The 10,818-nt window shown below is 46.7% G+C and overlaps 1 protein-coding gene across 1 annotated transcript; it reads left to right on the top strand.

Annotated features, from left to right (window-relative positions):
* Positions 1 to 424: 424 nt before the first annotated feature.
* On the top strand, positions 425 to 7,025 carry LOC119171885 (centromere protein K-like). The gene is made up of 2 exons (XM_075890103.1): positions 425 to 1,000; positions 4,570 to 7,025. The coding sequence occupies exons 1-2, from the start codon at positions 606 to 608 to the stop codon at positions 4,841 to 4,843; spliced, it is 669 nt and encodes a 222-aa protein (XP_075746218.1). The 5' UTR covers positions 425 to 605; the 3' UTR covers positions 4,844 to 7,025.
* Positions 7,026 to 10,818: the final 3,793 nt, after the last annotated feature.

The raw sequence follows: 10,818 nt of genomic DNA, 5'->3' as shown, positions 1-10,818 counted from the left end.
GATTGACTGGCCCTGCCCTACTTCCACCCGAGTTCCACGACAGGCCAGCGGTTTCCAAACCAAATAACCCGCTGTTGTCATGGCAACGCGGAAAAACGCACAAACAAGAAACGTGCTGAAACATGCCGGCCGTGACGTGTTTTTGGCTGCGCCTGCGGAGCGCAAAAGCGTATCCTCTAAGATTAGCAACTTTATACTTGTTATCTTTATAATTTGTCAGAATTTATCAAACCTAAAATTTTTACTGCATAGAGCATTTGTAATATTTAAACATACGCTATAATTGACGAAGTTTTTTGATTAAGTTTAATAAATTTAAGAAAACATTATTGTTCAGCTGGGTGCCGATGACCTGATAAAAATATAAATATAATAACTGTCAGATGACAATACCAGAGTTTTTTTTTTATATAGTGAAGATATTAAAGAGTGAACTAGTTTGAGTTGCGGTGGTAAACTCAATGGCCAAAACCATCAAGTTTTTGTCTTGTTTGTATTTGAGGCGTATTGTTAGTCGGCGACTTGGTTGTGTTTTTGGTGTTGCGTAGGTGTTCTGTGGTGTTGTGTTGTGGCGGAGTTCGTTGCTTCTGTGGCGGCAGCCTTAAATGGCTTCCGACGCCGCAATGTCCGAGGAAAGTAGCGAAGCAGACTCCGTTCTTGAGGCGAGAGTAGTCGCCCTGGAGGACGAGCTGCGGGAACTGCAACAAGCTCCCACGGCGGCACCGCTGGACGCCGATTACGACCGATGCTTTATGAAAGCGCACCGCGAACTGACCGCTGGAAGGGTTCCCACCGCCATCCCGAAACAGGCGCTGAGAGACGTGCTCTTGCAGACTCTGACAAACGAACGGGAAGGACTGGAACGCGTGCTGGCTCACTACACCGACCAGCTGAAAGCGGCCGAGGCGGAGATCGCCGTCTTGGAGGACCGCAACAACGCTATCGCCGCCGCGAAGGACGAGGTGCCGCCAGTGCCGAACGACTACGATGCCTTGAAAAAGTAAGCCCCCCTCTTGTTGAATCCGCCTTTTTCTTTTTCACGATGTCACGGCGCATGCGCCCTTCGCCTAGCGGGAAAGGGACAAAACATGCCGTGATCATGCATGGTTTCGTTCTGGTCATATTGGTTGTTCCGGTCCACATAGAGTTTCGTTATAATACGTTAGAGGAAAATATTGCGCTAGTTTCTACGGTAGCTGCAACGCATGGCGCTTCAGCCAGCATGAAAATTATCGCTAATACACGAATTTCTCCTAGCCTCGTTCTTTCGGTCTGCAGCCGCTTTGTCGCAAGACAAAGTTCAGCAGTTCCACTTCACAACCATGACCCGTGTAGGCTTACCAATTCAACTAGGCCCATAAAGTTGCTGTACGTTCTTTTATCCAAAACAAAGGCCAAAACACAACAATGAACAAAGTCACAATTGCATTTCAAGTTGCAAACACGAAACTTTGGCAAATTCGTGTGCTGCTCATAATTTCATGTGGTGACTGAACAATTGCAGCACCAGAGCCTCTAGTAAATATTGTAGGAATCGTATGGTGCCCGAACCCTACCAAATTACAGTATTACTTACGTTGTGTATGCGGTATGAAATGTTGCTGCCCGTTACAAGAACGATTCATGGACGACACTGCGAGCGATGGAAAGGAAAATGGTAGGTGTAACCTTAAGAGACAAGAAGAGAGCAGAGTGGGTCAGGGAACAGACGGGGGTTAAGGATATCATAGTTGAAATCAAGAAGAAATGGACAAGAAGAAGAAATGGACATAGGCAGGGCACATAGCATGCAGGGATAATGACCGCTGGTCATTAAGGGTAACTGACTGAATTTCCAGAGAAGGCAAACACATGAAGGGGAAACGGAAAGTTAGGTGGGCCGATGAGATTAAAAAATTCGCAGGTATAGCATGGCGACGGAAAGCACACGACCGGGTTGAATGGTGGATCACGGGAGAGGCCTTTGCCCTGCAGTGGGCGTAGTCAGGCTGATGATGATGATGACAAAAACGATAGATGGATCGAAGCTAGTCAACTAATAGCTCTGTGTTGCATTGCCTTTTGTAGTCCATTATAGACATGTCTTTGCTGGTTTCTGATAGTCATACTCTCTTTCCAGACGTAAATAGGACAACAACACATCAGCATAAGTATAAACTTTCCATTTTCACTTGGCATGTCTGCTTCCCTGTAGGGACAGACTGAATGGTTAAAAAAGAAGGATAGTTTTCCACTTTGCATTCAAAGAAGACCACTGAATCCCTGAACTAGGAAAGCCTCAATAGGTTTTGACATAGTCTTTTGATGAAGCGAGTTATCCCCTTAATGCCAGTTTTGGGAAAGCGCTTCTTGTATTTATCCACTGTTAGTAACATGAAAGTGACTCCCAATGCGCATTTGATTATATGCTTGAACTCATTTCTATTGCAGATAACCTATAATGGTCTGGTTATAATGTGGTATTTGCAGGTTTGTGATATCTCTCATGTATACAACCTTATATTTTACTGCCCTTTCCGCCTCGATGGAACAGTGGCTAGGGTGGTTGCCTGCTGACCCGAATGTTGCGGATTCGATCTGGGCCGTGGCGGTCACATTTCGATGCGAGGCAAAACGGTAGAGGCCCGTGTGCTAAGTGGTGTCAGAGCACGTTAGTATCCTACGTGGTCGAAATTTCTGGAGCCCTTTATTACGGCGTCTTTCATAATCATATTGTGGTTTCTGGAGGTGAAACGCAAACATTATTATCATTGTATTTCATAGACTTAGGTCGAAGTAATGAGGAAAATATGAGTCATGTAGCTTTTATTTGGAGGAGGAACACACATTTGAGCTTCTGAGCACCATGTCAAATATTTTCACTTGTTGATTGGCTGACATGCTGCCTGGGGCAAACTTAGCATGACTTTCTTTCATTTGTGCAAACTTAGTAAACAAGCTAGCCACCTTTAAAGCTGCTCAGCAACCTGTTTGTGAATTTCATGTAGAACATGTTTGCCATCTGTGTTTACCAGTCTCGTTGTGGACATAGAAGGTTACATGCAAAGGAACTTTTGCAAAGATGGCCCTGCATCACACAACATTGTTTGGAAAAAGAGAACAAATGTGAAAAGTGTAGCTGTGTTTGTTAATAATGTAAGAGGAACAAGAGACGAGACGGCGGCGATGAGGCCGTGCCATGGTCGCAGCTTTTATTGGTACGCGGGCAAAGAGAGGAAACCAAAGCGGTTTCAGCTGATGCGTCCAGCGAGGCCAAGAGCCAGAGCGTTCCGATCCTCACGTGACTTGCGTATCAAGAGCCACGCCGCTCTCTTCTTTTTTTGTCGGGTCTACTGCGGCGCTACATAGGGCCCCCTCCTAGCGTATTTCGCAATATAAAAGAGAATGTAGATACGCAAGAGAAGCTAAAGGAACAAATACTATATACGTGTGCGGCAATCTGTATAATGTCCGATGAAAGGTCCAGAGATAGTCCGTGGTCAGCTGAACGGGCTAGTGGAATCCTCGGGTAGTCGAGGCTTAGAGTCTCACTGTGAACGAAGAGCTGGGGGTATAGCGGTACCGGCTAGGCCATGAGAAGACGGCAGTTGGAGACATTGCAAAACCCCACTGTCAGGCGCGTTTCCAGCGTCTGGATGACCACTTGAGTATCGGAAGTGCCACTTCTCATGCAGGCAATGTCATCCAGTGCGCTGAGGACAGCGCCTTGAGTTGCCTGGCCCCGCGTAACCAGCGTGGCCGACCTCTGCAAGAGTACGCCAGCTGAAGTAGCCAAACTGTCCTCAAACAGAAATTTCTGAATCCAGATTCTGTTGAGCTCCTGAGCCGCCTCGAATTCCACGAACCATCTTTCGATGCAGGCAGCGCGGAACGGTGGTAATGGCGGGTCGAATTGCGACCTCCAACTGTCAGCTAGCTGGTACATGGCCATGGAACTTGGTAGCAGCAGTGTAGCGGTGGTCACTGGTTCTTGCATCCGAGTTCACCATTTGTAGAAAAACGAGAGATGAGACGGCGGTAATGAGGCCGTGCCAGGGTCGCAGCTTTTATTGGTACGCAGACGAAGAGAGAAAACCAAAGCGGTTGCGGCTGATGTGTCCAGCGGGGCCAAGAGCCAGAACGTTCCAATCCCCACGCGACTCGCGCATCACAAGCCACGCGGCCCTCTTCTTCTTTTGTTGCGTTGACTGTGACGCTACAATAATAATAATAGTGACTCTTGGGGTTTTACATCCCAAAACAGTCATATGATTATGAGAGATGCGATAGTGGAGGGCTCCGGAAATTTCTTCCACCTGGGGTTTTTTAACATGCACCTAAACCTAAACACATCGGCTCTAGCATTTCGCCTCCATTGAAATGCAGCCGCCACGGCCGGGATTTGGTCCCGCGATTCGGCCGAACACCATAACCAATAGACAATTACGGCAGGTAGCTCAGTTTGTTTCAGAGCTAATTTACTGTGTTCTTTGTAGTTTGCCTGTAGGGAACCCGAAATCTTGCATAAAGGTGGCAGATGAGTTGAATGTTGTGATTGACTGTTGTCCCCCTTACTGTCACAATGTCCAGGCTGACCAACACGCGGCAAAGACAGATTGGGCAGTACCTCGAGCTTTTGTACCCTCTGCCACAGCATCTTGCGCGTTCGAGTGCATGCAGCTATCTCACACTCAGTGAGATTTTCGACAGGCTACTGGAGGCCAGTGCCAATGGACCGGAGGAGCGATACATCGAACTGGGCGTGGAGTTTTGGCCACCACACGTGCAAGTGCTCCTCAATGCTAACTTGGTAGAACGACACCCTCACAGCAGTAACCGCATCCGATTGCGGGACTGGGGTTGAGCTTTGTTGTGCAGAGTGTACGTCCGCACAGACGTGTATTCGCCTTCTAATTTGTTGTCACAACATGGTTTCGCAGGGTTTAAAACTGTGCATTGAGCTTGCCATGTATTAAGATATTACGGGCTTCTTGAAAAGAAGCATTCTGCAATCAGGATAACAAGCTTCATTTTTAGTCCCAGTCACCACAGCGACGTAATTGCCATTTGTTGACAAAATGGTATCACGCAAGTGAATTTTATATACTTACACTGTAGTGCTGAAACTTTTTTGGTTGCTTTCAAACGAGTGTGGCCACTGTCAAACGATTTGTCTACTCTTCAACATTTTTGTGCAATAGCTGACGAAGTTTTCGCTGCTACTGGAGATGCTAAATTTTAGTGTTTTAGTTCCTTAAAATATGTTTCAAGATAAACCTGTGCATGTTTTATAAGAAATTGTCATGCCATTTTTATTAATGCGATGAACTCTGATGAACTCTGCCATAAATGGCATAAACTTCACTCGTGTGCTGCGAGGGTGCTAGCACCTTCTGTAAAGTTGTTTGCGCCTCGTGGTGCACGTGTTTCGCGCATAGGCCGCATTTTGAATTCACAACTACGAGCGGTAGGTGGCATTGTGCTTGTGAGCGTTTCTTACTACCATCGTCATGGTTAGTGCGGTGGCGCCGGCAGTGACGCCTAGCAGCAAGCCTGAGAGGGCGGCGCATGAGAGATGAGCGGTTCTCTTTGGCGTGAACGATTGCCTCTTGTGGTGGGTCCGCGGTGCACGGCACCGCGAGTCATCTGGCGTGGGCCCTCGTGGTGAGTCAAGTGTTCTGTATTTGTTATGTTGTTGAGTGTGGTGTATTATTGTGTAAGATTGCTTTAGCGTGTGGATCACAATTTGTGTATATTACTTTGGCTGGCGATATCGCTCTTTTAAAGTAGTTATATAAATGTGTGGTGTTTGGTTTGTTTCGACCCCGTCTATTGTGTCCGTGTTCCAAAAGCATGGTGTTCCATTGCGAGACCCCACAGTGTGAAAGTTTGAGAGACAAGGCGAACTCATGACCACGCTCTTACACGTGATGAAAGCAACTCTGCTCATGCTTTGTACCTTTTGACCGTTGGCTATCCTACAAGGAAGTCATCTGCATGGATTGACATCAGTAAGCATTGGCTGTATACCGGTCTGAACTGTAAATATTTTGTGTGTAGGAATGTACAGTCGGCCAAAACTTTAACAAGTGCTCTGTGGGCGTACTTGTCCTCACCTTTTTTTGAAACCTAATGTAGTCGTATGGCAAAGATACACAGAAAAAACTGCCACTCATGCACGATAGCTAAAGATTTGGCCGATTGTACATGTTGTTCTGCTGTCATGTGGCCTACACAGTCGAAACTTCGTCCTTTTGCGGTGCTTGTTAGTAGGCTTGTGTGTATATTCAAATGCTTCGAATACTTTGATATTCGTACCAATATCCCAGTGTTCGAACTTGCTTTGATACGAATTCAAATTATTGAAAGCTTTGAAGTATTCAAATTCAACAAACAAGTGTATTCACTCAAATCTCATTGTAACAAAGTCGCATCTGCTCCCAAAATAACTTCGTTACATCTGAAAATTCGTTATGTTTATCTGCTACACTGTATTTGTGACAAGAGTATTATTCATTTACTTCATTATAACTAATCATTCTTTATATCTCTGTTAATTAAATTGAGGTTTGAGTGTATTTCAACAAGTGGAGATTTCACACCTCAGGAAGTGTATGGTCACTTTTTTTTTTTAGTTTCTGATCTTGAACCCTCCATATGCATGGAATTAGTGACCTTTCCATGCAATACTGGAGGTATTTCAGTGAGCCTTTTCTCAGTGAACATATTACTTTGAATGTGGCTACATGTGTGAAATAAGTGAAGACATATATCATTACAAAGCATTCTGTGTTTCTATCTAGATAAGCATTATTCACATGCATTTCATTCATTCCACATTTAGTTTTTTGTTTAGGCTATTGATGAGTTGATCATTGAAATAGTTCATTACTGCTCTAGGTTTGAAGAACTTGGTGTTTCATGTATAGTTAATGAACCGGTAAGATTCATTTAGAATATTGAAAAAGCTTGCGTTAAATTGTTTTTGTACCATGTACAAATAAAGGGAACCCTAGAGTGCCCTGGATAATGGGCAAGATCCCGTATTTCTTTTGCCGTGTTACCCAACTACGTTATGCAAGAGAAGTGGTGAGTTTAGGATTTCCCAGAAATTTCAGTCTCTCAAGAAGGAACTATGAGTGACAGGTTTCTGAGACATATCGTCTATAAGCACGGAGCATTTTATTATCTGTGAACCTAACACTACAAACAGTTACTTGCCAAGTTTTGAAGAAAGGTGCAAACCAGCATTTAATTATGAAAAAAAAAAGTCCTCTACCACTAAGCCCCATTCTTCTGCGATCATCAGTTGGCATGCAAACTATTGCAGAGACTATGCTTAATATTTGTTTAATCAATCTCTGGCCCACCAGGTGCCGCTGCGAACCCAAATTGTCGCATTTTCTCGTCCGATGCAAATGCCATAAAATAAAGCTAATAAAACTGATTGCGCAATTGACACTTCAAAACACTGCCACCTATAAAATGCAGGGGCAGCTGAAAACTAGTATTGTGGTGGCGCTGCAATTCACAAGATGTGCGTAGTTATAACATTGTAATAAAACGCACTTCATCCTGAACACTTGCATTAGTCTGTCAATGATTCAAAAGACTTCAGTGTCGTATCAGGCAACAGTCCCTGGTGTATGCACAATAATAATCATTTCAGGGTCCCTTCAACACACATAGGGAGTGCCAAACGCACTTTTTTGTAGAGCTTCAACATGCAGGGGTTAGGATCAGTTTCAAAGATGTTAATGTAAAACTGACCACATGTGATAATCTATGCACATGAAGCTTATTACATGCTGCCATCCTTTAAGTTGTGGAAATTCGTTATGACATTCATATCCACCAGCTAAGTTAAAGTACGTTACAGTCGAACCCGGGTATATCGAACTTTCCAAAAAATGTTTATTAGTTCGATATATGGCATAATTTGATATAGGCCCGGTATAGGTTTTGACACAAAGGCACATAACAAACTAGAACAAAAGTACTTTATTAATTGGTGGCCTACTTGCATGCCCTACTGTGGAACAAATTAGTCCCGGATTTTTTTCTGTGCCAACGACTTTGCCGCCTGCGACAGCACGCACGCCTCCACGTTGTCCAATGAGTCGGAGCAGCTGAGACCGCAACTTTCCACATTCAAGCAATAGCGCCGGACCAACGCAAGTGCACTAATCACTTCGGAGGATGTAGGCAATGGGGCGTCGTCGATTTCCATATTGCTGTTGCTTTGGTTTGTGGTCGGCACGACGTCTGTAATGTAATCCTCATCCTGTAATTGGCCCATGATGGGGACATCATCGTCCGCACTGACGAACTCGTCAAATGTCGATTCGTCGAGAGCACCCGGAAACTCTGCCAGCTCGTTCCAAACTTCGGCGTAAACACCTGCGGTGTCTTCAGTGCTGTCAGAATTCGGGGTGTCATCACCAGGCAAGCGGAAACAGGCATGCCTAAAGCAGTTCTGGATCGTCTCCTTCTTGACATCTGCCCACAATCTACTCAGCATAGAAATAGCTCCGAGCAAGTCGATCTTAAGCTCCTTGCCGACACGAAGGTTCTGCAGTAGCCTCTCCACCAGGCGCTTCCGATAGCCGGCTTTCATTGCGCGTACAACGCCTTGATCCAGTGGTTGCAGTACAGACGTAGTGTTCGGGGGCAAAAAACGCAGCTTGATGTTGCTGAAGGTCGTACTGCCGTGGTGCAATAAACAATTGTCCACGAGCAGGCACACCTTGCGATTTTCGCCTACCAAATCATTCCACGACGATAGCCATCTGCTGAAAAGCTCCCTGGTCATCCACGCTTTTGAGTTTGCTCGGTAGGTAACTGGAAGCGACCGCATTTTGAAAACACCGTGGTGCCGTGCTTTTCCCGATAACCAGAGGTCGAAGCTTTTTCGATCCGTCTAAATTAGCTGCCAACAGCACGGACACACGAGCTTTGCTTGCCTTGCCGCCGCTTGTCTTGTCGCCACGACACGCAAGTGTCTTGTTTGGCAACATTTGCTAAAATAGAGCAGTTTTATTCGCATTGAAGATATTGACACGTGTTTATATGAAAAAGAACGATAATAGGAATGTTTTGTAGATTCCAGCTAGTGGGCGGTTTTTGGGACCATAACGAAGCAAGTGTCTTGCTGTACAGCTGATTCTGAACACGCTCTTTTCGCTGCCGTAAGCTGCTGTCATCTTTTGTTTGCGTTGCACTGCAACACTGGTGGAGGAGGAGCTGGGCCGCGACGCTGCCCGATGCTTCACACCCCTAGTGGAAGCCGTTCATCCAGCCCGGACGTGCCTATTGCAACCCCTGTCCATCGATTCAGTCGCCAGCTACGAGGTCTTCCTCCAAACTTCAGCCCCTCGCAAAAGCCCTCTACAAGACATCTAGAAATGGCTAACACCAGCCCCCAGCCTGTACTTCTCGGCACCAGTCCTCCCGCTCCATCCCAGGTAACGTTTTTTCAATCGCTGGAGCCTGAACGCTTTGGTGGTGGCACACACGAAGATGTAGATGACTGGTTCGATCACTATGATCGTGTTGCGAAGATCAACCAGTGGTCTGCTCAGGAAAAGCTCGGCCAGGCCTACTTCTATCTTGATGACAGCGCTCGTACTTGGTACGAGAACAGAGAAGGCAGCCTGTCCACATGGACCAACTTTCACCAGCAGATGGTTGAAACTTTTGCCAATGTCGACAGACGTGACCGCGCCCACCAACTACTAGACCTAAGGGTCCAAAAACCCAATGAAACGGTCGCCATGTTTGCCGAAGACATGACACGTTTATTTCGGAGGGCTGACCCGCAGATGACCAAAGATAGGAAGTTGCGCTACCTCATGCGTGGCGTGAAAGAGCAGCTGTTCGCCGGAGTTCTGCGCAACCCGCCAAGCACGGTAGAGAACTTCATCAAAGAAGCGTCGGCTATCGAGCGGGCACGTCACCGATGCTGCCGAAAATATGACCGCTTGCGCAGCAGCCCCCAAATTCAGGCCGCTGCTGTGACGTTTGACAGTCATAGCTCCTTGTGTGACATGATTAGAGAGATTGTTCGTGAAGAACTGCAAAGGTTGCGGACTCTGGTAGTGGATACACCTACGGCATCTGTCGCTTAAGTCGTCCGCGACGAAATTCGCCGAGCATTCTCGACAGCTGATCCTGCCTCCGAGCAACGTCCCATGACATACGCCGCCGCCCTTAGAAGTTCCCCACACACTCCGCCTTCATACTACCTGCCACCTGCAACTGTTCCTTGGTCACCACCACAGGGGGAGACATCGTGGCGCCCACCCATCCAGCCCCCATACGACCGGTTGTCTTCTGGCCTGCGATGGCCTTTGTTACGTGAGGAGTCATCACGGCATTCATAGCTTCGCCGAATAGACACTTGGTGCGCTGTCGACAGGCGTCCACTTTGTTTCAACTGCGGAGGTGTAGGCCACATAGCCCGCTATTGCTGGCACCGCGCTGATCCGTTTCACCCTCTCAGGCCATGTTTTGACAGTCGACATGCAAACGACTTCGTATCCCGCCATGGCGATGTCAGTTCTCAAGGACCTCTGGCGCCTCAACCCCCATTTGACGGCCGCCGCAACAATGATGACGAGATTATAACTGATTACGAGCCGGGCTTCCGATGCCGACTGCCTGTCTCGATCACCAGTACAGTCAGCCTCTCTTTCTGACGACGACGATATGGCCTTCCTTGGTGTTCTCGATGCGTCCACGATTGCCCAACAACAACGAGGCGACCCTGAATTGCTTGATTTGATTAATTACGTGGACGGACATTGTTGGATGGCATCCAGAGTCTTTGCAAGGGCATTA

This window comes from Rhipicephalus microplus, chromosome 3, assembly GCF_043290135.1.
Source record: "Rhipicephalus microplus isolate Deutch F79 chromosome 3, USDA_Rmic, whole genome shotgun sequence".
In the NCBI taxonomy this organism is placed as follows: Eukaryota; Metazoa; Arthropoda; class Arachnida; order Ixodida; family Ixodidae; genus Rhipicephalus; species Rhipicephalus microplus.
Note: the sequence above shows the minus strand (reverse complement) of the source record. Positions and strands in the feature narration are given on the sequence as shown.